This window comes from Amphiprion ocellaris, chromosome 4 (genome assembly GCF_022539595.1).
Source record: "Amphiprion ocellaris isolate individual 3 ecotype Okinawa chromosome 4, ASM2253959v1, whole genome shotgun sequence".
Classification (NCBI taxonomy): domain Eukaryota; kingdom Metazoa; phylum Chordata; class Actinopteri; family Pomacentridae; genus Amphiprion; species Amphiprion ocellaris.
Genome location: NC_072769.1, coordinates 25,519,596 through 25,546,032, shown reverse-complemented (window position 1 = coordinate 25,546,032; position 26,437 = coordinate 25,519,596). Strand labels below are relative to the sequence as shown.

General features: G+C 40.1%; 1 protein-coding gene across 3 annotated transcripts; it reads left to right on the top strand.

Moving 5' to 3' along the window:
- The first annotated feature begins 125 nt into the window (after positions 1–125).
- galnt7 (UDP-N-acetyl-alpha-D-galactosamine: polypeptide N-acetylgalactosaminyltransferase 7) lies at positions 126–26,437 on the top strand. 3 transcript variants are annotated; one of them, XM_023263114.3, is made up of 16 exons: positions 126–800; positions 3,028–3,139; positions 3,552–3,870; positions 6,692–6,858; positions 9,717–9,847; positions 10,064–10,143; positions 13,737–13,919; positions 14,161–14,343; positions 17,412–17,529; positions 17,632–17,754; positions 19,748–19,863; positions 20,899–21,001; positions 21,101–21,199; positions 21,694–21,819; positions 22,005–22,035; positions 24,716–26,437. In XM_023263114.3, the coding sequence occupies exons 1-16, from the start codon at positions 678–680 to the stop codon at positions 24,820–24,822; spliced, it is 2,121 nt and encodes a 706-aa protein (XP_023118882.1). In that variant the 5' UTR covers positions 126–677; the 3' UTR covers positions 24,823–26,437. The 3 variants fall into 3 exon arrangements, with proteins under 3 accessions (XP_023118882.1, XP_023118883.1, XP_023118884.1); XM_023263115.3 differs by lacking the exon at positions 13,737–13,919; XM_023263116.3 differs by lacking the exon at positions 14,161–14,343.

The window sequence follows — 26,437 nt, the reverse complement described above, 5'->3', positions numbered from 1 at the left end:
TTATAATCAGTTATATTTATATTACAAGTGTCAGTCTGTCTTGTTCTCTCTCTCCTCTTTGAGAATCACTGAGGAGTTTTTATCTTGCATATGACCTAGGCATTGCAACAAATGAGCCACAGCCTTTTGCCTACAATAACTCACCTAACCAGACCTTTCTCTCCACACCCAGTAATACCTGCTTTGAACCACCGAGTCCATGTTCAAGTCCTTTTTCTGCACACAAGAACTGGGACTGGTTGAACAGTTTAAAATGGGATGTTAGGAAAAACAGTGGAATATAAGACAACACATAATATGTCAGGCGACAATTTTCATTTGTGTGGCAACTCTCCACAACGTTAGACCGCTGCAGCGTGTACCTTCAGCTGGGCAGAGCCAGTGCGCGGGGGCGGAGTAGCAGCGCCAAGACTCAGAAGCAGCGGTTCAGACAGAGATAACCGTCAAGGAGGAGACGGAAAAAGGAACAGGATAGGAGAACCTTTTCCCAACAGGGTGGAATACAAAAGACAGTTTTATCAGAAATCCGCGTTGAGTCCTTGAGTTAATACCAGCCTCGTCCAACTTGGAACATTAGGAGCTAACGGACTGTTAGCTACCTAGCTATCCTAGCAGCCGACTAGCAGCTAACGTAGCCCAGCTGGTGGCAGCCTGGCTGCCGGGGAAAAGCTTCCAAGATGAGGTTGAAAGTAGGATTTATTCTACGGAGTTTGCTTGTCATTGGGACGTTTCTCGGCTTGGTGGTGCTCTGGTCCTCTCTGTCGCCCAAACTCAACGATGAGAACCCTTTTGGAAAAAGGGTAAGTTAACAGTAGCAAACCAGGTGACCATAGTGTGCAGTACAGGGAATTGCACACACGGTCACCAGTGCTAGCATAACTCGTACCAACATGGCACAGTGCACAGTACGTTGAGCAGTGTAAATTAAGGTGTAGGTGGATGTTGCACAAGTGTGTGTGTGTGTGTGTGTGTGTGTGTGTGTGTGTGTGTGTGGTTCTTATATTGTAAAGCATCACTCCTAACGTGCAAGTGTTGAAACACGGGCTGATTGTACTGTTTAATGTCCCTAGGTCGCTGTACAGAGTAGCTGTAGTGGAACTTGAGCCGTGGCTCCTGTTGATGTACAGCTGAGTCCTCCCTTATATTTATAGCTTCTGTTCCGAGTTGTCATAAGTTCATTCCAGGATGTATATCCGCATAAGTCACACGTTTGATTCATGCCTCTCTCGGACACGGACACGGAACTGAGTTGACGAAGTTAAGAGTTACCCTTGGATTGTTGTCATGTTGTACCATAGTGTTTATATTGAGTATTAAAGGTACTCGGGAATGATGGATATACTAATATGATTCTCATTAGTACACAATTAGCGTTTCATTCTTGCTTTTGCTTGAGGGGAAGCTCATTTTTAACTTCTGTATGGAGCTAATGATCATTTTCTGCTGATGAACTTTTTTTCACAGAATGGCGAGAAATGTTTTCACCGTTAACCAATGCCCAAAGTAACACTAACATATAAAGATAATTTTGTTAATTCAACAGTCAGTCTAAACTGCATTTGAAATTAGCAGGGACAAAAGGTAAATGCGTCAATTTTTACAGCCGCATTGTTGGGTTGCACAGTGAAGTCTGTTTTGACAACTTGTAGCTACTATTCAGTGATTCTGTGAAACCACTAAGGCTGTGGCTGCAGTGTGTTAGAACCACAATCATGAAATCATGGTATTGACTAGTAGCAGGAGATCTGAATGTGACATTATCCCCAAAACCAGAGCTTTTGGTAAATGCACATAGATAAAGCTGATTAATATTATTCTGATAGTTTTGGTGGTGATTTCCATTCCAGGAAATTACAGTGCCACAGCAGTTTCAGAACAGGCACAACACCACACATTTCCTCAAATAGCTTCCATACTAAGTAAGTCAAATAAAAACAATGAATAAATACTAAAAAAAAAATGCAATTTGTTATATTTGTGCATTGTAAAACCTTATAGCAGTTGGTATTAAATACTTCCTGAACCTCTCAGATGTGTGCACTGGTGCAATCAGTCTCTGACTGCTTCAAGTTGGAGATTACTGTACGCATTTTAGTCTGGGCTCATTTCACATAAAAAACAGCAACTTTATGCACCAACATTATCCAAAAGTTGCCCCACCCTGAGTATTGTCAAAATTTGCTACACTGGTCCAAACCTCAAAATTCCAATAAAAAATTGAAGCTATGGAAAACTTACAGGTAAAGGTGGCAAATCTTTGCATTTGAAAAATTAAAAAAGTAAAAATTAAAAATTAAAATCAAAGCACATCACAGGCCCTTGCAGCAGTGTCAATACCATAAATCTCAAACATCATGCAGAGCAGCTTGACTACAGTCACCTTTTCTCTTATGTTGCTTAACTGTACAGTGGATGTGTTTGCCACACATCTTCCAGCAATGCCCTCAACAGGGAGAAATGATGATGGATATGAGGTGTCTGTTCCCTTCAAGTTCCAAACAAGAAAATCTGATCTTAATAAATGTGTGCACCCCTCATGTAGAAGAACCAGGATTTTTTTTACAAATCTCTTTGTTACTCTGAACATATTTAGGGTAACATACACTGATCAGGCATAACATTATGACCACTGACAGGTGAAGTGAATAACACCGATCTTCATAATGGCACCTGTTTGTGTGTTGGATATATTAGACAGCAAGTGCACATTTTTTCCTCAAAGTTGATATGTTAGAACTTTTCTGCTTCTGGGCAAGCGTAAGGATTTAAACCAGTTTGACAAGGGCGAATTGTGATGGCTAGACGACTGGGCCGGAACATCTCCAAAACTGCAGCTCTTGTAGGGTGTTCCCAGTCTGCAGTGGTCAGTATCTATCAAAACTGTTAGCCCAAGGCAAATGTGTTGTATCCTCCTGCTCACTGTCACTCTGGCGAAAGTTGTTCTGTAACTGTATTTGACTGTACAGTTTTGTTATTTTTCATTGATCTCTGTATCTGCACAATTCATTGTACCCTCCATTAATGCAGGAGGACGCTTTGCTGCCCAAAGGAGACCTAGCTGATCAGTTTAAGCCTGTAGTGCCTTGGCCTCATGTGGAAGGGGTGGAAGTCGACCTCAACTCCATCAGACTCCAGCATGGTGAGACTCGCTGAGCTCCATTTGTAAACATCCCATATTCAAACTTAGCCTCCACATACTTTGGAAAAAGACTCAGGCTTTTGTTGACTGGTGTAGCTAAAACAGGTGTAGAGATGACTGACCATTTCCCAAGTTTTGACACGTATGTACAGTACAGGTTGTATAAGTACAAGTTTTAACTGGTTTTAAACCTCTGTCTTCAATAAATGTATACACTTTAAAATATTGTTGATACCTTGGCAGGTGTGACTGATAAAACAGATCTTAGATTGCATAGTTTATAGTATTGTTATTGTCTTAAATATAACATTTTCTCCTGGAAAAAGACAGCAAGCACCAAAAAGGGCACTTTTGTACGCATTTGTGTGTCGTACTACTGTGTCATCTTTTGGCTTTTGGTTCTTGTCACCAGGAAGGCCCAATCATGCCCAAGACTTTAACCAACAGCCCAACCAGAGGCAGGTAATCCAGCAGCAGTATGTCACATTTAGACCTCACACTCATGCCTATGCCAGCCCTGTCCTGAAGAACGGTGTCCTGGGAAACTTTGAGCCGAAGGAACCTGAACCACCAGGGGTTCCCGATGGTCCTGGAGAGGGAGCCAAGCCATTTGTTCTGGGCCCAGAGTACAAAGACTCCATCCAGGCTTCCATCAAAGAGTTTGGATTCAACATGGTAGCTAGTGATATGATTTCACTGGATAGAACGATCAGTGACATACGCCATGAAGAGTAAGTGTTACTCTTTACACTCTGCTCATGTCTGCCATATGCTTTACTCATTTTATTGCTTTTGTTAACTTTAGAATCAGAATCAGAAAGTATTTATTACCAAGAATGTTTTCACATACAAAGAATTTGACTTGGTGTTTTTGTGCGTAACAGTAAAACAGTAACATATAGATTAAAAAGTTTTGCCAGTTATAGGTATTACATGTAACAAGATAAATAAAAAGCGGTCTTGTCAGTCAAATTAGCAGTAAGTGTAATCAAAGGTTTGAATGCTAAATACAAACAAGGTTGCATAGTATGTAATTTAAACAAGAGCTTGATATGCACAACAATAATAATAATAGTAATCCAATTTAAAAGCTGTGAATTAATGCAACACTCAATGTCTCTGGTGGGGGAAGACGGGTAATGTCACAGGGGGTGTCTCTGGACTTACTGAAGAGGGCTACTGTTCCTGTGTTGCGAGGTTATGGTCCTGATGAACAGCAACCTCCTGCCAGAAAGGAGAGACTCTAACAATGTTAAAATGTCCAAGGTGGGAGTGGTCAGCCATAATCTTCCCAGCACATTTTAAGGTCTTGGAGGTGTACAAGTACTAGAAGGTCAGGAGATTACAGCCCTTCACCTTTTCGGCTGAGCAGATGATATGCTGCAGTCTGGTCTTCTCCTTGGCATTGGCAGCATCATACCAGACTGCGATGGAGGAGGTGAGGACAGACTCAGTGATGGAAGAGTAGAAGTGAACCATCAATGTGTTTGGCAGGTTAAACTTCTTCAGCTGCCACAGGAAGTACATCCTCTGCTGAGCCTTTTTGATGAGGGAGCTGATGTTCAGCTCCCACTTGAAGTCCTGGGTGATGATGGTGCCCAGGGAGCAGCAGTGCTCCACAGTGTTCGGTGGGGAGTCACTCAGGGTGATGGGGAGAGTGGGGCTGGGTCTTTCCTGAAGTCGACAATCCTCTCCATTGTCTTTAGAGTGTTGAGCTCCAAGTTGTTCTATGTGCACCAGGTCACCAGATAGTCAATCTCCCAGAGGTAGGCAGACTAATCCCCACCAGAGATGAATCCAATGAGGGTGGTACCATCTTCAAACTTCCGGAACTTGACAGACTGGTGACTGAAGGTGCAGCTGTTCATGTACAGGGTCAGGAGCAGAGGGGAAAGGATGCAGCCTTGTGGTGATCCTGTGCTGATTGATTGAGAGGTGGCGATGGTCTCCTCTGCCCCCTCTGGAGAACATCGCCACCTCCCGCTACATCAGCAGAGCAAAAAAGATCTGGGCAGACAGCACACACCCTGGCCAGAAGCTGTTCAGCCTGTTGCCTTCAGGGAAGAGACTGAGATCCACTGCTTTGATGTTCTCACAAGAGGTTTAGAGAGTTGTAATTCCTGTATGTGGGAATCAGATTGTTTCACATTGTATTCAAGTCCTGTATTGTTTGACTCATGGGATACTGACTGCGTGTACAAGACTGCAATTGGCCATTCATTTTAGGTGTTTGTCCTTTTCTTCTGCTATCTGCATGCTACTGTTTTTAAAATTCTCTGTAACTATGGAGAACGACAACAACCTCCAGGCTAACAACCTACTAGACTGAAATTTTCAAATTGTGCTGAGAATTTAGATTGTGGAGTCAGGAAGCCCTGTGCTCACCTCCTTTTGCGTAAATTAATCAATTTTGAGGGAACATTCGAGCTACATTCCTCGCTTAGCTCTGCCCAAGACCATTTTAGTTGGTTTAAAGAAATGCTAACAAGCCAGTTTTCTTCTATAGCAATAATAGTAAGGTGCAGCTAGACCATTAAGTACAACAGAAAGGACTAGCTAAGCCAGTCTATGCCCTACATTATTGTTATTGGATCACTTAACCAATAAATGATAAATTGCCATACAAATAATTTTTGACTAATGTTTTAATCATCTTTTTCTGTTCATTCTATGCTTCAGTTAGTTTTAAAATGGTTGTATTTGCACCTTTAACAGCCACCCTTTTACTAACTGCTTCCTCCAAACTGTTGGGCACTTCTTTTTCATGTGGCTTAAAATGAAAATGTGCTCAGAGTGGTGTCTTGGTATTTGGTTTTGCAACTAGATCGAGTAGGTGCCATTACACATGGCAGGAGAAAGGGATGCAAACTCTGGAAAACAACTTGGAAATAGTGATTAAAGTATGACATTTCTGTTAGTTTCATCCAGCTGTTTTATACAGGTGAATGGAAATGATTCCAATGTTTTTGCAAATTGGTTGTGGTCAGTTAAAATAACTATGTCAGGCAATTATGTAGTCACTGTGACAGACCTAAATGTTCCATTAGCACTGCACTTGCCAACATTTGTATAGATTGTAGGGTTAGGGTAAATTGAATCACCTTGTTTAGTTTAAGTAATTTAACGCAGCCATTGTCTGAATACTAAACCAGTGTTAATTTTTTGAAAAAGAAGTGGTTTAATATTTATTTTTTGTTTTTCCTGTAACAAAAACGTACTGAAGCATGACTTCAAAAATGAAGTCCATATCTGATCGTGTTTTTCTGTGCTGTGACACCTCTTCTTTATAATGCATACATTTTTGTAATGCTAGAAATGTTATTATTAGTTATTCCTCCTTCTAAACAACTTAGTTATAATGCGTACAAGATATGTACTGTAGTTGTTCATTAACTAGATGCTGCCGTGTTGGCCCAAGTGAGACTCTAATCATAATTGCACAGCAATTTGAAGTTGCATTAGAGAAAAAGGAGCAAGATTCCTTATATAGCCTGTACCATTTCTGAATGAAAACAACTGACATGAGCTTTGCCCTCTGTCTCACCTCTACAGGTGTAAGTATTGGCATTATGATGACAGACTGATGACATCCAGTGTGGTGATAGTCTTTCATAATGAAGGCTGGTCTACATTGATGAGAACCGTCCACAGTGTCATCAAGAGGACTCCTAGGAAATACCTTGCTGAGATCGTCATGATTGATGACTTTAGCAACAAAGGTAGGCTTTCCTTTCTTACAGTGTTGTGTATGGACAAAGACAGATGGATTGGACAAAAGCCATACATATGCCAGCATTGTTAAATTGCAATCAGGTAGGTAGCTTTCATTTTAACTATGCCGGGTCTTGCCAGATGGCAGCATGGCACACAGTCCATGGTGACGGTGGGTGAGGTCATTAATGATGTTTGTAGCCTTCGCCAAGCAGCGTTAGTGTGCAATGTCCTGGATGGATGGAAGCGAGGTCCCAGTGATTTTCTCTGCTGTCTTCACCGGTCTCTGCATGGACTTCCACTCTGAGGCTTTGCAGGCTCCAAACAAGATAGAGATGCAGCTAGTCAGAAAGCTCTCTATGGTGCGAATATTCGGATCTCAAAATAAATATTCGGATACCACCGCCGCGACCGAATATTCGGATATCCGGGTCCAGCCCTTAATCCTACACAGTTAAACAACTACAGACCCATTTCCAAACTCTGTTCTTGAAAGGCTGGTGAATGATCAGATCAAGGAATTCTTGACTTTAAACAGTGTTTTATCTCCTCATCAGTCTGGTTTTAGGAAGCAACGTAGTGCAGTAACTGCTTCAATGAACGTTTTAAATGATGCTGTGGAAGCCTTTGACAGCAAGAATTATTATGCTGCTCTCTTCATTGATTTGTCAGAGGCATTTGATACCGTTGACCATGACATTTTATGTCGGAGACTGTCAGATAAAGCCGTATCAGACCAAGCTGTTGGCTGGTTCTCAAATTATCTCACCAGTCGTAAGCAATGTGTGCAGCTCAGTGGTCTGTCCTCCAGCTTTCTTGGTGTCACAAAATGTGTGCCACAAGGTTCTATGTTAGGTCCCACTGTCTTTACTATTTATGTCAATATGTGGGTCAAAACATGAATGCGTCTGTTCATCTTTATGCTGATGACAATCATTTGCTGTTGCGCGAACACTGTTGCCCTTGTGTTAAAATATCTTCAGTCAGCATTTGACATCATTCAGTCACATCTGTTAAACCTTAGACTAGTGTTCAGTGCTGACAAAACAAAAGTTATGTTATTTTGTTTTCTGGTAAAAAGAAGGTGTCAGAAGTTGTCCCTGGTAATACAACTGCACAAGGCACCCATATCGAGTTAGTGGCCTCTTACAAATACCTCGGCATTGCAATTGATTAAAGCCTCTGTTTTAAATCCACATCGAAAATCTTTTGAAGAAATTTAAACTGAAATTGGGTTTCCTTTTCAGGAACAAATCCTGTTTTTCTTTCAATGTCAGGAAACGGCTTGCTGCTGCCACCTTCTTGCCTGTACACGATTATGGAGATATTGTTTACATGAATGCCTCCACCCGCTTTCTCAAACTGTTGGATGCTGTTTATCATGGCGCAGCTAGTCTTATAATGGGCTGTAAATGTCTCACACACCACTGCATTTTGTATTACTTGGTTAACTGGTCATCACTGTTCATGTGCAGACTTCTCCACTGGTGTAATTTCATTTACAAATCCATCCTTGGTCTGCTGCCCACATATTTATCCTTCTTCAGCCATAGTCTATGTTCCCCGGACTTCATTACTTTCATCCTCCCCTCAGTCCACACAGAGCTTGGCAAAATAGCTTTTTCTTACTCTGCTCCCTCAACCTGGAAGTTACTACAGCAGAATCTGAGGCTGTCCAACTTGATTCCCCTGCGGGACTTCAAACGTGTTTTAAATAATATGGAAATATCATCTCTTAGGACTTGTTCTTAGTGTTTTTATTTTTTAACTTTAGTGCTTGGCGCTTTTGCATATCCATTTTGTGTTGTGTTTTGTCATGAACTTGTCTGTCTGTAACTCAGTGTTAGATTGTATTATTATATTGTCTAGTACGGGTCCCTTAGTGTTAGTCAGTGACTCAATGTTGTTTTGTTATTTGAGAAACAGGTCTCTCAAGAATGAGGTTCCATGTCTCAATGAGAATACCTGTATAAATAAAGGTTAAATAAATAAAATTTAAAAATAAAAATGCTGCATCTTATTGGATTTCATCTTAAAGTTATGATGGACTGTCGTTTCTCTGTACTGAGCTGAGTGGTTCTTGCCATCCTATGGATTCCAGCAGTAGTCAAATAGGGCTATCCACTGTGCACTAAACACATAGAAAATAATTTAAATAAATAAAAATCATTGAATGAGAAGGTGTGTCCAAACTTTTAACTAGTACTATATCACCATAATATATGTATCCAATGTAAAATATAAATACTTTATGTTAAAAATAAATAGTATAAAATAAGATGCAATGCCCAAATAGCTTCAACTGGTTGAGCGAGCGACCAATGTACGCAGCGGCCAGGGTGCGATTCCAGCTCATGGCCCTTTTCTGCATGTCTTCCTCCCATTCTTCTCGCTTCTTTCCTGTCTGCCTCTCGACTGTGCAAAAGATAAAATGAAAAGTTGTGCTGGAAGATTTCTCAAGCTGAAATCTTGCCATACTGCCTATGTCTCTGTAAGTGCACTGTCAGGTCAGCTGAGGTGTAAGTCGGGGCGCGCCTCCACCTCTAAAGTTCTCTCAGCAGCATGGGATGAAACTTAACAAGCAACCAAACTCTATTCCAAAGAAACTTCAAAATCAGCTTTTCTCATTCATGATTAGGTGACTCATTGCCTTAAAATGTCAAAATATTCAAATCACAGTATAGTTATCTAGATATTCTATAAAATTGTATGCTTTATAAGTTAGCGTATTTTTCATAAATATCAAAATATATCAGTGTAATATATATATCTGATCTGAATTCAAAATAACATAGCATAATATGACGTGTGTGTGTGTGTGTGTGTGTGTGTGTGTGTGTGTGTGTGTGTGTGTGTGTGTGTGTAGTCCATCTGAAGGAACGTTTAGAAGAGTATGTCAAGCAATGGAACGGCCTTGTGAAACTCTTCAGAAATGAGAAGAGAGAAGGACTCATACAGGCCAGGAGTATTGGAGCCAAGAAGGCTACGAAAGGACAGGTATTGTCTTAATGCCACTGTTTTTCTGCTGCTGTTGATGCCACTACAGCAACTACTCAACTGCAGCTTTGCAGACACAGTTTCTAATTTTGGGCTATCGACTTAAATTAGGTGTGAAATGCCTACTAATAACTGTTAATAGGAGAGATTAAGCTAATCAAATTGTTATTAAACAGACAGGACAGGAACACAGATATCAAAGTGTCTGTTTTTTAGGTGCTGATATACCTTGATGCACATTGTGAGGTTGGAATCAACTGGTATGCTCCACTGGTTTCTCCTATTTCCAAAGACAGGTAACACATGCATCTGTTCAGCTTCTTATCTATGATAGCTGTCAAAGTTTGTTTTTATAAGAAGTGGCTTTTATTTAACAGAGCCAACTTATTAAGCCATAAATTTCATTTTCAGCACGTTTCTATCAGATAATATCTGCAAGCATTGTGCAGTTTTTTAGTAATGTTGATGTTCACTGACATATTTTTACACATGCCTAACTATATTTGTCTTCAAGCCCATAGAGTAAAAGGTCGCTATACAGCTTTCTATTAATAGGCATTGTGATTGCAATGCTACATAGAGATTTTGTCCTTTTCATACTTATAACATTGCCGACTTCATCGATTGATCTGTTTTGTCAATCTGTCATTCAGACATTGGTCACTTATATGCTAATGTTCCTTGCGGCTTAATTCAATCATCACAAGACATGCACAATATTTTCCATATGTTTGCGATTTAATAATCAAGTGATGTATAATGCGTGAGGAAAGGGATTTTTTACTATAACATGACGGACAAGCATAAATGTATTCCAGAAGAATGATTTCTTAATATTTTTAATGCTTAAGGCTGGGTTATACTTTCCGCACGAACAAGCCGTGCGAGACGTGTGTGCATTTGTACTCCATGTGGCGTCTGCTCCCAAACTGCAGGGGGCAGTGTATCGCCAACACACGTCTACCTGGTCTACTCTGGTACTAAACTAGAGTAGAAGAAGTTTGCCATTGTTTACACCACTTACAACATGGCATTTTACCGAGTAGTTGCATTTCAGCAGTTAGTTATAATTTCACAACATGAATTGTTCATAACCTGGTTGTCACGGTGATCTCTGGGTGATGAATCGTATAAGTGTACGTATTTCTAGACTTCAGCTACGAGTAGGTCCTGGTCCTCTGGCATGTTTTTTCCGTGCGGCTCCGTCCGCGTAGTCAGAAATAATGTGGAGGTGCACGGCACGGAAATTTTCCGCATGAGAAGGGCCGCTCGAGGGAGTGTGGCTGCTAAAATGATGCAATTTTTTCGCACGGAGTCGCACAGACCTCGTGGGCGTGGAAAGCATAAAACAGGTTTTAGGGTACTCTCAAATAATATTTTCATTTGTGAGCACTCGTTGCATACACTGGGATCACGTCAAAGCTTTTAAAGCGTCACTTTCTCGACTGCGTGTTGTCCGTCATACAGAAATGTTTCCTATGTCAGTATGTTGTGATCTTAAGTGCTCCTGTTTGTTAATGTGACAGCTTGCTATTTAAAATTGTGCCATGCTGAAAGTGATACTAAATGTTCCAAGCTCTAACTTAGATAGATTGCAGTTGTGACAGGGTGCTCATTCCAGCATGAATCTGATTCATTCAGATTTTCTTCAGATTAATGAAAAGGCATGCATGTCTGAAAGTGGCTTATTTCCTCAGATGTTTTGTTCAGATTAAGATTTTGGGTTTGTGCTCATTCTTATCTCTGCATAAAATCTGTTGTTGCTTTTCTCCTCTAAAACTTGAAAGGAGCTTTAGAAAAAGTCTATGTGGGTGGCATACCTGTTGCGCTACAGTGTATTTTTACACTTCAGGAATCTGTACCATGCGTACAGTATAAATTTTGCAAGTAAGGTCTGGACTCAGCTGCAAGTATCTTTCAATACCACGTCACAGAGTACAATATTGAAAATAATCATGTGAATTAAGTATCTATCTGTCTAGCTATCTATCCGTCTCTGTCTGCCTGTCTGTCTGTCTTGTCTGTCTAATCTATATCTTCCATTTTCATGATGTCTTCCAGCGTATACAAACCACCCTATGGACATGTTAATGAGGCCATAAATGTGATTTTCACCGGAGAGTAGTTGTAGTAGCAACTGTTCACAGTAAAAGAAACTTGGTGGTGTGCAAACCTTTGCATGCCAATGTATACAGTGCTGTGAAAAAGTATTCTTATTCTTGTAAGAAAAAAAACTTATTTTTTTGCATATTTTCCACACTTGAATGTTAAAGATCATCAAATAAATGTATAGTAAATATCAGACAAAGATAACCCAAGTAAACACAAAATGCAGTTTTTAAATGATGATTTTATTTATTAAGGGATTTTTTTAAACCTCCCTGGCCTGTGTGAAAAACTGAAATCAAGCATTTTCTATAACTGGCAATAAATCTTTCACATCTCTGTGGAGATATTTTGGCCCACTCTTCTTTGCAGAATTGATTTAATTTAGCAACACTGGAGGGACTTCGAGAAAGAACAGTCTTTTTTATCCCTTTAACACCCAAGGGTCAGACAGGTCATGCCACAGCATTTCAATCAGATTGAAGTCTGGACTTTGACTAGGCCACTCCAAAACCCTCATTTAGTTTTTCTCAACTTGCTGGCGTGTTTTGGATCATTGTCCTTCTGCAGAACCCAAGTGAGCTTCAGCTTGAGGTCATGAACTGATAGCTGAACATTTTCCTTCAGGATTTTCTGGTAGAGAGCAGAATTCATGGTTCCATCAATCACAGCAAGTTGTCCAGGTTCTGAAGCAGCAAAGCAGCCTCAGACCATCACACTTCCACCACCATGTTTGACTGTTGGTGTAATGTTGTTTTTCTGAAATGCTGTGTTACTTTTACGCCAGATGTAACACGACACACACCTTTCAGAATGTTCAACTTTCGTCTCGTCAGTCCATAGAATATTCTCCCAAAAGTCTTGGGGATCATTCAGATGTTTGTTTGCAAAAGTAAGACTAGCCTTTATGCTTTTTATGGTCAGCAGTGGTTTTCACCTTTTAACTCTGCCATGGATGCCATTTTTACCCAATCGCTTCCTTATTGTTGAGTCATGAACACTGACCTGAACTGAGGCCAGGGAGGCCTGCAGTTCTTTAGACGATGTCCTGGGTTCCTTTATGACGTCCTGGATGAGTCGTCGCTTTGCTCTTGGGGTACTTTTGGTAGGCGGGCTGCTCCTGGGAAGGTTCACCACTGCTCCATGTTTTCTACATTTGTATATGATGGCTATCACTGTGGTTCTCTGGAGTTCTAAAGCTTTAGAAATGGGTTTGTAACCTTTTCCAGACTGATAGATGTCAATTACTTCATTTCTCATCTGTTCTTGAATTTCTATGGATTGTCGCATTTATTGCAGCTTTTTGAGATCTTTTTCCCGACTTCATTTTGTCAGACAGGTTCTACTTAAGTGATTTCTGGATTGAACAGGTCTGTAATCAGGCTTGGGTGTGGTCAGTGAAATTGAACTTGCTTTGCAAAAAATGTGATTAACCACAGTTGATTCACGATTTAACAGGGGGAGCAATTACTCTGTAACACAGGGCCAGGTAGTTTGGGATAGCTTTTTTTCCCTTCAGACATTAAATGTCATCATTTAAAAACTGCATTTTGTGTTTACTTTGGTTATCTTTGTCTAATATTTAAATTTGTTTGATGGTGTTAAACATGTAAGTGGGGGAAATATGTGAAGAAACAAATAAGAATCTGAGACAGGGGTAAATACTTTTTCATTGCACTGTATATCAGTGGAACACCACATCTCAATACAGAGGTTTGTGTGTGTGTGTGTGTGTGTGTGTGTGTGTGTGTGTGTGTGTGTGTGTGTGTGTGTCTGTATGTAGGACCGTATGCACAGTGCCACTGATAGACTATATAGATGGTAATGAGTACAGTATGGAGCCCCAGCAGGGTGGAGATGAGGATGGCCTGGCTAGAGGAGCCTGGGATTGGAGCCTGCTCTGGAAGAGAGTACCACTTGGCCAGAGAGAGAAGGCCAAGAGAAAACATACCACCCAGCCTTACCGGTATATGTAAAATGCATTCAGCATGTTAAATCTTGTCCCTGTTCTTTTGTGTTTCTCTCTCCCACCCCTTAATCCCACCTGTTCCATCCTACACTGTGTGATGCTCTGTCTTGGTCTGCAACACCCTACCCCATCTGTGCTTTCACTGGCACTGCTGTCTGTATTTCCCCTTCATGTGCTTCACCCCTACACCTCTTCTCCCTGTGTTTCTTGTATGCATGGTCCTCACATACTATGTCAGAACGATCTGTACAGTGCCTCTGATCGACTCCATCCACGGCCAGAGCTTCACCATTCAGCCCCAGGGTGGAGGAGACAGCGATGGTTTTGCTAGAGGAGCCTGGGATTGGAGCATGCTCTGGAAGAGAGTTCCTCTCGGAGACAGAGAAAAAAAACTCAGAAAAACTCAGACTGAGCCATATAGGTACAGAAAACCAATGCTTCCTCACTAATCTGAACACTGTCAACACTGCTGGTGAATATATCCCTACTAACTAGAACCATTTCTTATGATATGTCTGGCATTACAGTTTTTATCAGTCGCTTTGGTACATTTCTCAGATCAGAATTGAAATTCTCAGAGCTGCTTGTTCAATCTTCACATCATTGTGTCGCTTGTGCAAAAAAGCAGTTTCTCATTTCTTTGAACAAGTTGGAAATACTTTGGTAAATCCATGCAAATGAAGGGAAACGTGTGATGGGTTAGGATTTTCTGAAATCGCTCAAAGATGCAAGAGAAGATGTTCATGATGTGGATGAGAATTTGTGGCCCAACAGACAGGAACATCAGGAGGTGTAGGAAGACTGCACTGTAATTCCTACAACACTGTATGTACAGTTTTCCCTGAGGAGATTGTCCTATGTTCACATTTCTGCGTTTTTGTTTTGTTTTTTTTGTGCCATGTAGCGCTGTTTTCCTTTCTGTATCTCAATGACGTGGTCCATCAACAAATTACAACACAAACAGTAAAAGCGTGAATATAAATCTTGTCCAGTCTCCTGCAATCAATCTCCCGCGTACACTAAGGTGTAACTTACAAATTACAATAATTGTCATCAAAGTTCAGCCATAGTTTCCATCAGAACATCCTCCAGAGAACACTGTTAGAATGACAACATGACTAAGCAGTCTGACTGTCTTATCCACACAATAACACAAAGACTTGTCATTCTGATGGCACTGACATGTTCATTGACACAGATATTTACTTTTGAAAGATGAACTAAGGATTTTGAGCAAGAGACTGGCTTTTGCATGTAATCCATGGTGTTTTGCTATTTGTACAAAAAATTTTGAGAAATGCACTTACTGTTTTGCAAATGTCGAGGATGATTCGAGAAATGTACCAAAGCCACTGAGAAAAACTGTAAGACTTGTGCTTTATTGACTAATTTATGAAAAAATGCTTATCTGAAACCAAATCAACTCAGAACTGCTTAACATAACTCAAAAAATAGAAATGTCAAGACCTAAGGCATGTACTGCATAGCAGGACTTGAGGTTATCTAGGTAACTTCAGTTTTAACTGTGGAGTTTCAATACTGCGACAGTGATTCAGTACTTACTGGGGTACATCTCCATGGGACATTGCACTGAATGGCTAACCTGCTCCAGTGCAGGTTATGTTCCAGATAAGAGATCAGCGCCTATATAAGCACTTCCTATTTACCAGTCAGTTCCCTTGATCAATTCACCTCAGAAGGTCCAGCAGAGCTCAGTGCACGGACACTGAGAGAAAAAACTATGACTTTTAGAGAGGCAGTAATCCTAAAACAAATACTGTTCAGAGAACAGTAAAGCCTTATAACCCACTGTTGGCCTTAAAATATTGACAATAACCCTATTTGTCAATTTGAATTAGGATTTTACATTTGTTCTTTAATTGCTCCCAAAACAGTTCAAGCAGCTGAAAAATAAGACTAAAAGTGTCTTACAGCCAAACAAATAAGACTTAATGTGAAGCTACTGAATTCATCCATTTAGGCTGCAGCAGTTATGCTTTTTAGCCTGAATTACATATATATACAGTTACTTTCATAGCCATCTAAACAATATGAGTTAGCCTACTTATCATTTTTTTAAAATATGCTTTCATGTTAATTTTTTATTCACTGTCAGACTGTTTAACACTGTAGGGTTGCAGCTGAAGCAATATAACTGTTACACACTAGAAGAACACATCTAAGCAACATGTTCATTCATCAAAATACATATATTATAGCCAGATCTACTCGTGCCCTAATAAATTGGTGGTGATAGTAATATGCCTGTTCATATTCACACAGTCTGCGGTAGCTTGCTGCTTTCCTTCTGCTTTATCTTCTTCAGCTGTGTTACTTTCAGTCTGTACTATTAGTTTAAAATCTTGGTATTTCTCTAATATTTGCTCTTTGTGAAATATGTCACTCTGGTGCCAGTAGACCTGTCCATGTCTGTGATTGGCCACCTTTTGCCAGCTCTACCTTTTTCATGTGAACACACGTTTAGAAAGATTCACAAACCCTGAGTTAACATATTGAGCTGATAACCAGCTTAGTAAGACTGCTTATACCGATTACAATTGTTTGGTTGAATGAAGCCAGATAACAAAAAGATACCCTGGGTTTGTTTCACTCACTTTGTAGTACGGCCTCTGCTGCCGGGCTGTCAACTGCTATTGATTACAAATTACAAACTCTTCATTTATTCAAATTTGAAAAACTTAAATTATACAACACCAATTTACCGCATATTACAACTAACCAACTAAACCAAAGCTATCTCCCTTTGATAGGGGTTCATTACTTCCCAAACCACTGGTTGCACCTGTTGCTTTCTACTGTTAGAAGTAAATAGTTTTCACCACAGTGTTGTTACACCTCATTTGTTCAGTCTATGGGATTCACACTCAAACGTCTACTACTCTTACTGTGAACTTACTTACATTTCAACCCTCTTGAACTGCAGGGACTTTAAAGGGCTCTGGGGACATGACTGCAATGCTTTGAGTGAGAGATAATTAGATCCTAAACCAAAAGCCATGGAAGTTTATGTTGGGACATTTTGTCAGGTTGACAGGTTAGCTTCTGGTGTGAATCGGGTTCGGACTGGGGCACCATCATCCCCACTTTCCCCCAACCACTTTTTCATTTATCATGCATTGCTGTCACACTTCTCCTTCCTTTGCTTTCACTAATTTTTTCATTTTGCTTTAGGTGTTTCTCTGCCAGTCTGATTGTCTGCTCCCTGGTTTCTCATTATTAATACACATGACTGTGCTTAATGACTGTGTAGATGCCAGTTTTAAGACAGAAATGGACTGAAATTGTTATTGTAGTGTCTCATGTTCAGACCAGTTTGATGGAGTAGATGATGTGATCCATTCATTTTCACTAATAGCTGGAACTCCTGCTAACTTTCAGTGTGAATAATGTCGAGCTGTGCAGTGATGCACCTGTTTGAATGTTTGTATGTCTGCTTGTGGATGTGTGTGTCTGTCTTTATACCTGTAGGTCTCCAGCCATGGCAGGAGGTCTCTTTGCAATAGAGAGAGACTTCTTCTTTGAGCTGGGTCTGTATGACCCAGGGCTTCAGATATGGGGAGGAGAGAATTTTGAAATATCATACAAGGTAGACATAAAATAGTCCAGTTCGTACACACTGATGGCTTCCCACACATCATTCAAATGCTTTAGGGTTTTTTGTTTAATTTTTTTTTCTCTGTTTATGTAGATTTGGCAGTGTGGTGGCCAACTACTCTTTGTACCATGTTCTCGTGTCGGCCATATCTACAGACTTCAGGGATGGCAAGGCAACCCCCCGCCTGCACATGTTGGATCCTCACCCACTCTGAAGGTAAAAGAGTTTCCTTTTTGAAATACCATGAGCCAGATACATAACACTGTGCAGACTTACAACTAAAAATATGTACACAAAAATGCAGAAACATCATTGTCATCACAATTACAGAGCTATGAATAAGCCTGACACTTATACTGGAACTGGATGTACGGACACAAGTCTGACGACTCGTTACTGCTGCCACAGCTGACAACAGAATGTATCATGGTATCATTGTGGGGAAAAATGGCAAAAAGTACAACGGAGAAGTACAATTTTGCAGCACAACAGCATTGCTAGGGCACGCACACACACACACACACACACACAAAGGGCAAAGGAACAAAGTACCTATGGAAAATCAGCTATACTACAACAGCAACAGTAATCCAAGAGATGCTGGCTATAAGACGAACACCATAAACCATAAGAAACGGCATACCTGTGGAGTATAGAACCCAAGTGAAGGTGCACAGAGCAGGCTGAGACTGGTCAAGGTACGAGGTTCAGATTTATTACAAATAATATAAGCAAAACAGAACCAGAGTGGGGAGTAATTGTTAACAGAACTAACTAGGGGCGAAAATAGGGTTAATTAAGAATTTAACGATCTAAATTAACAGTAAGCCTGAATAACTAAGGGAATAAAGGGGAAATAAACTAACTCACAAATGGGAAGGGAGGGGGGTGGCAGGCTTCCGGAGACTGGCAGTCCGGGAGGACACACTGTGACGCTGCAGGCTGCTGGCAGAACTGAGGCAGGCAGGGAGGTTCAGAGGCAGAGACAGAAATTCCACTGACGATCCGGTCCAGTGGGCAGAGGCAGAGCTGGGCAGAGCGGCCAGCAGAACTGTGGCAAGCGAAACAGGACTTAGACAGAGTTCGCATGAAACACACATCAGAATGTGTATAGAGCCAAGCACTAACTGCAGGAGCAGAAGCTACGATCTGGTATGGAGTGGAGTAAAGAGCCGACCTTTATGGCAGAGGTGATCAGACAGGTGTTCTGCGCCACAGCTGCCCAGAGTTTCTGCTCTTTGATTAGAAAGTGGTTACAGCCACATGAAAGAGCAGCACAGATTAGAGCAAGAGCTGAGCGGAGGGGGTAGAGGGATGGAAATACGAGGAAAAAGGAGGGATAGAGTCAGGTGGTTGCAGATGACGGGACCGGGGATAGGACCTTGACAATCCCCATGGAGGACGAAACTGGTGGCCAAGATCAAGGCAACAAGGAGGGAAATTAGCCAGCCTTCAGAACTACAGAAAAATGTGATGAAGAAAGGACTACCCAGGAAATATAACAAGCAAACAAAGGCTCACAACTCTGGCCATCCATCTGAAGAGGTACCCTAGAAAAACAGAAGCCATAATGATCAACAGGATGTTGTTACAATCCAAACTCTCAGGGGGAGGGAAATGAGATGAGAACAGACCCACTCAGGGCTGTGACTGAACAGTACTGGAAAAGTATATGAGAGAAGGAGACTGCATAATGAAAACATTTCCCACAGATCATCGGTTATGATAAAAGAAGAATATATATGTATATATATATATATATATGCGTCATTGTTAGTATATGGGTGTCTATGAGGGTTGGGCACACTTGTGCGCAGGACATGAAAATAGTAAAAGCAATCAATCATTTTTTGTGAGATGAAATTAGACCTACTGCATCCTCATTATGTTTTAGCTTCAAATGCAAAATAATTTCATGTGATTTGATGCATAGTGGTTTAGTTAATCAGCTGTAGATTTCATGGATGATATTTAAAAACCTTTAATCTCATACACAGAGAGGAGAAGTTTTATTTAATGGTTTCATTGTTTTCCATGACTTTTTAGAAATTCATGAAAGCTGTCCTCAAAAATCCAGGAAAGCAATCTATAAATAAATTGTGTCATGATAATTAGATGTATTATTCCATATTATTAGCTAATTTCTATCTGTAGGTAGACACATTTAGTCAGCTAATACTTTTGTGTTACTTTTTGTGTATATGTACAGAACTATGTTCGTGTGGTGGAGGTTTGGTGGGATGAATATAAGGACTACTTCTATGCTAGCCGTCCTGAAACTCTCACGCTGGCCTATGGAGACATAGGTGATCTTAAACGCTTCAGGTACTTACATACTCTTTTTCTTTTGTTTCACTTGATTAATTTGATCCATTGCACATCTACAGTCTGCTGTTCACTGCCATTTTGAAGACTCGGTCTCAGACAGAAAATTACAAAAGAGAGAGCACCGTTTAAGAAACCTCTGCCAATCTAGAGCTTTGGCAACCAAAATCAGTTTGCATCCAAATTCTGACAGTGTAATGAGGTTATAAACAGCCAGTCAGAATATTGCATTAAATGACTGGTGAGCTAGTGCATTGCTTCTGTAAATAACATGTTTATCTCAAACTTGTTTTGCAAAATGTGCTGTCTGTGTTGCCCTATTTTTCCTGCATCGAGGCTCTGAGCTTTCCTCATGCCCGTCAATCTTTCATAGTGAAGAGAACAACTACAAGAGCTGCTTGTTCTACAGAACAACAGACAGATGACATGTTTTGATGATGTGTCTTTGCTTATTTTATTTTTTTTTAAATCTATTTGTATTGTAGTACGATGATTTATGACTATCTGACGAGAAGCAACATGAATGTTGTGCATTCTGACAGACAGTCAACAAAATTATGCTGGAGCCTCTTGTTGGCAAAGAATGAACCTGGAAATTTGTTTTTACACTGTATAGGCTCCACGCAAGGAAAGTTTTAATTGGTAATTGATTTTAAGTGCACTGTAAAAAACAGAAGACTGTCTGCACTGACATTTGAGTATCTACAGTTAATTATTAACTGTCAGGATTGTGTCAAAACATCTAAATTATCATAAGAGAAATGCAGTTTTTGTAGTTCATTTGATTCTCCTGTTCATGTTGGTTGTGAAAATGGTGAAAGTGTACAATATATCCTGTTCAAATTGGCCTTTAGGCGAACTAAAGATTTTCAACATGAGCTGAAACATTCTTACAATTTCTTTCAATATGCAATATTTTTAGAAGTGGCTAAATAATTGATATTGTTAGCTCACTGTGAAAATGTAAGTTCATTGGTTATGAATGAATTGCTTGCTGTTTGTTGGCTGATTTTTTTAATTTTTATTTTTTTTCAGGGAGGAGCATCGATGCAAAAGTTTCCAGTGGTTCATGGAGGAAATAGCATATGACATTCCACTGCACTACCCTCTTCCTCCTAAAAATGTAGAGTGGGGGGAGGTAGGTGCAAACAAGCACATACAAACAGACACACACTTTTACTGTGTCTTATCATTTCCAGACAGTTCATTCTAACGATTACCTTTCTGCTATGTTCAGATTCGGGCCTTTGAGACAAGTTACTGTATTGACAGTATGGGACACACAAATGGAGGAAACGTGGAAATTGGCCCATGCCACAGGATGGGAGGCAACCAGGTAATTTCTCAGTGCCTCATGCAGTGTGTTGCTTTGTGCACTGTAGTTTAGCTAAGTCCTGGTGGAGATGGTCTTGACGTGGTTTGTCACTGTGAGACAGACAGTAGCTGTAGTTTTTACAAAACAGTGACTATGATCATCTTTACAAAGCTGGCCGAATTCTGAGTTTAAACTTGGGTTAAACCGTCACTGAAGACATTCACTCTGTGTTAAAGGTACAATATGGTGAAAATTCACTTTTGTGGTGTATTATCATTATTATTGTGACACAGGTTTTACTTATCCAATGAGCAAAGTCTTCGAGGGGTCTAAGGACCCCCTGAAAATGTAACCAAATGGAGAGGATGAGGAGTTGTCTAGATTCCTGTAGTTTGTGGTAAAGTTTGGCCTCAGGGCATCTAATACGTTGCAAGTCTATGAGATGACATTTGTGGTTCTACATGATTGTGTGTGTGTGCGTGCGTGCGTGCGTGCGTGCGTGCGTGTGTGTGTAGTTGTTCCGTATTAATGAAGCCAACCAGCTGATGCAGTATGACCAATGCCTGACCAGAGGAGATAATTCAGCTGTCATCATCACACACTGTGATCAGAACCAGCACACTGAGTGGAAATACTTCAAGGTGAGACCCAGAGAAGTTCTAACAATCTGACTGCTTGTGTTTGGATGTTGCACTGCTTACCAATGTGTGTGGACACAAAGTGATGAGAGTACACTAATTAGTGTGAGACAAAAAAACAGTAAACTTTTAGCAGTGAAAAATAACTCACTTGCTTTCCCTTTTCCTCTTTGTTCCCCTCTGTCCAGGATCTCCACCGATTTACTCATGTGCCAACAGGTAAATATCTATACTGTTTTTTTTCCCCCCAAAAAAATATTTTACTGTATTTACAAGACTAAATTCTGGTCATCACTGATAACCATTGTGACACCAGTAGAAGGAAGATTAATTTTAATGCTTTATCAAAATTTTGAAAGGGCCACAAGTAGCTTGTGCGCTAATGATTTTCCGAGGCTAGCAGCTGTTTTATAAAGTGAAAGCTTCATTTCTGTTGCGCTGCTGAATACACACACACACACCTGTGATGTAGTTAGATACTTTACATCACAGGTTGAGGACAGAACATACAGTGACAAATATAGTCAGGTCCATAAATATTTGGACATTGACACAATTTTCAGCATTTTGGCTCTGTACATCACCCCAATGGATTTGAAATGAAACAGATGTTTCAAAGATGTAGATAAATTAGATAGATTAAACCTTTATTGGTCCCGCAGCAGAGAAATTTTCAGTGTTACAGCAGCAGATAGAAAAAAAAAACAGTACAAAGAAAAGAGCAGCACTCACTGCCCACAGTGCACAAACATACAAACTTTCTTCTTATAGAACAAATATAAATGTTTTTGTACTTGAAGTGCAGACTTTCAGCTTTAATTTGAGGGTATTATATCCAAATCAAGTGAACAGTGTAGGAATTACAACACATTTTATATGTGCCCTCCACCTTATTAATGGATCAAAAGTAAACTATCATAAACATAAATCAAATTGCCACTTTTAGTATGTGGTTGCAAATCCTTTGTGGTTAATGACAGCCTGAAGTCTGTAACCCATAGACGACATCGCCAGATGCTGGGTTTGGTCCCTGGAGATGCTCTCCCAGGCCTCTACTGCTGCTGTCTTCACTTCCTGCTTGTTTTGAGGCATTTTCCCTTCAGTTTTGTCTTTAGCAAGTGAATTGCATGCTCGATTGAATTCATGTCAGGTAATTGACTTGGCCCATGCAGAACATTCCAACTCTTTGCTGTGAAAATACTCTTTTCTTTCGCAGTATGCTTCAGGTCAATGCTATCTGCACTGTAAAGCACCGTACAATGAGTTCTGAAGCATTCAGTTGAATATGAGCAGATAATATTGCCCGAAACACTTTATAGTTCATCCTGCTGCTTTTGTCAGAAATCACATCATCAATAAATATAAGAGAACCATCTTCACTGGCAGCCATACATACCCACAACATTACACTACCATGAGATGAGGTCGTCTGTTTTATATCTTGAGCAGTTTCTTCTCTTCTCCATACTCTTCTCTTCCCATCGTTCTGGTACAAGTTGATCTTTGCCTCATCTGTCTATAGGATGTTGTTCCAGAACTGCACAGACTCTTTTGCTTGTTTTTTGGTAAACTCTAACCTGGCCTTCCTGTTTTTGAGGCTCAACCAATGGTTCACACCTTGTGATGAACCCTCTGTATTCACTCTGGTGAAGTCTTTTACCTCCTGGAGAGTGTTCTTGATCTGACCAACTGTTGGGAAGGGCTTTTTCTTGACCAGGGAATGGATTCTTCTGTCATCCACCACACTTGTTTTCTGTGGCCTTCCAGGTCTTTTGGCATTGTTGAGCTCTTCAGGTCGTTCTTTCTTTTTAAGAATGTACCAAACAGTTGATTTGGTCATACCTAATGTTTTTGCTATCCCTCTTAACAGGTTTGTTTTGATTTTTCAGCCTAATGATGACTTCCTTCACTGATAGTGACAGCTCTTTGGACTTCATATTGAGAGTTGACCTCACCAGATTTCAAATATGCAATGCAGATACTACACTTGAAATAAACTCTATATCTTTTAACTGCTGTATGTTGTAAATGACATAATGAAGAAGTAACACACACCTGGCCATGGAACAGCTGAGCAGCCAATTGTCCAATTACTTTTGGTCCCTTAAAAAAGGTGGAGGGCACATATACAATGTGTTATAATTCCTACACTGTTCACCTGATTTGAATGTAAATACCTTCAAATTACAGCTGAAAGTCTGCATTTAAAGCACATCTTGATTGTTTCATTTCAATCCGTTGTGGTGGTGGTGTACAGAGCCAAAATGCTGAAAACTGTGTCAATGTACAAATATTTATAGACCTAACTGTAGATGGTAGGTCAGGCAAGGTTTTCAAGCCAGTTTGATTAGTTTAAATCCCTAAAATAGTTAAAATTTTATCCTTGTTGCTTAACTCAAGACTGCTGAAAATGAAACAACCATATCGCGTAATGTTATGGCCACCAATTGTAAATTTATGTCCTTCATTTGGCCTGTCTAAACAGTACAGTACCATGAGGCTTATTTGCTGTTGCTGCCAGAAGCAACAGAATTTTAAAGTGAACTAATTTTAAGATGCAGGTTGTGTTATCAGTTTTCTTGGATGTCTGAGTTTCACTGTGAAGATTGGTGTTTATTCTGAGTTTGACATAACGCAGGTTTTCAATTCTTCTGATGAAAGTAGTTTCTCTGAGCTCCCCCTAAAATCTGATCTGAAGGCATGCACCAGCAGGTTGCAAAAGCAATGCTGACGAAAATTATTATTCAAAGCAGATCATCATAAAAAGCGCTGGACGCTGACATCTATTGCACTTACTACTGTGAAGTAGCATGGTGCAAACAGCTTACTATTTAATGATGCTGTGCTTCTGAATCCCTGTAGCAAACAGGAGTAATGTTCATCTTTGTTCTCCTTACAGGGAAATGTCTGGACCGCTCTGACCTGCTTCACAAAGTCTTCATATCAGATTGTGACACTAGCAAAACCACTCAAAGATGGGAAATGAACAACATAGTGGCTGTGTGAGGGTGCACGGCCGGATTCACTTGCACTGAGAAATAGATCCATACCATAAGTTTACAGAAAAAAGTTTTGAAATGAGCCAGAGTCAGTGCACCTCCAACATAATAGGGTAGTTTAACTGTTGCAATCAGCCAAAACATGCCTTTTTCAATTTTGGGTCAATATAGTCCTGGATTCTGCTGACACTTAGACACTCCAGATGGTAGAAGAACAGGTTGATATAGAGGCTGAAGTTCCTGGTCCTCAGAGTGGCCTTCTGGGTAAACATTGAAATGGAAACATGTTGGGCTCTGTCTCTACTCTATGCTGGTTTTGTTTACAAGGCATCTTTCTATCTGTTTTTTGGGGCTCTCAGGTCTTTTCTAAACCACTACATGGATTTATGAATTTATTACATCAATCAAACTATTTAATGGTCATACTCTTATTAGATCGTTTCAATCAGCTGATTAGCTCACTTACCAAAGAGTCCTATTTCTTAATGGGGGGTTTAATTGCATCATTTGTGTGTTTAGCCAGGTGCAGTGGTTGTACATACATTGGATGGCGCAATGCTTTTTTTTTTAATTGGATATCAAATACAGAACAGTCAGGTGTGAAGCAGGTCTGTTTCAAAAGCAAGAAATGAATAGAAAACGGCAAGGAGATCCACGTGTGAAAATGGGGAGTCTTTGGCAGTGTTGAACTGATGATATTGTGGTAGTGTTCACAAACAAAATTGACCAACGATCAGTATTCTTTTTCTTTCTGTTTTTGTAAAGCGCTAATAGACCGGTATTGTCATTTCGGTGATATACGTTCACCGTCCTCTGGGACACATGCTGAACAGGTTAAAAAGAACATGAAGACTGAATTGTATTTGTTTTTTCTTTGCACTCAGGAGTCTGTAAAAAGCATTTTACATATGAAGAGCCACCTCTAGCTTAAAGCTAATATAGTAATCTATTAGGCAGACTTTGGTTCAACAAGCAGAATTCAATTGATCACATGGTATCAAAAGCCAAACCGTGACTTAAAAAATAGAACACTCCTACATAAAACTTTATCAGCATTTATTTACTACTACTGTCTCCTAGACCAGTTTTGATTCTTCATGTCTGAAAGCACCTTTACTATAATATGCTGCACAACAGCGCAAGTAAAACTAACACACACGCTTTGTTTCCGTTCGCCTTTTTCATTTATTTTCAGAAACTTCTACAGACACTGAGATGCTTCAGTGGACTGATGGTCTGCCTGCCCTGTGACAGACTTAAGGGTTTTAGTAGCCGACCAGTTTACTGTGACCTAGTAACACTGTCTGAAAATGAAAAAAAAAAAAAAGAGGGTGGTTGGGTTAGGAAGGATACTTATGAGAAATAAATAACTTCTGGTGGGGAAAACAAATGAAATAATGAAAACATGACTGCTGTTTTGTTTATTGGGAAAGAGGGTGAAGTGTATTGGTTATAATGTATGCAATGTTTTGTATAATGTAAATAGACTCATTTCTAAAGATGATCATGTTGCATTTTCTGAAGGCCCTTGACTGATGTAAATATCTAACTTATAGCAGAGATTTAATAATATGATTTGAACAGTGGGTGACTGAGGGAATAAAAGCAGATTTTTACAACTA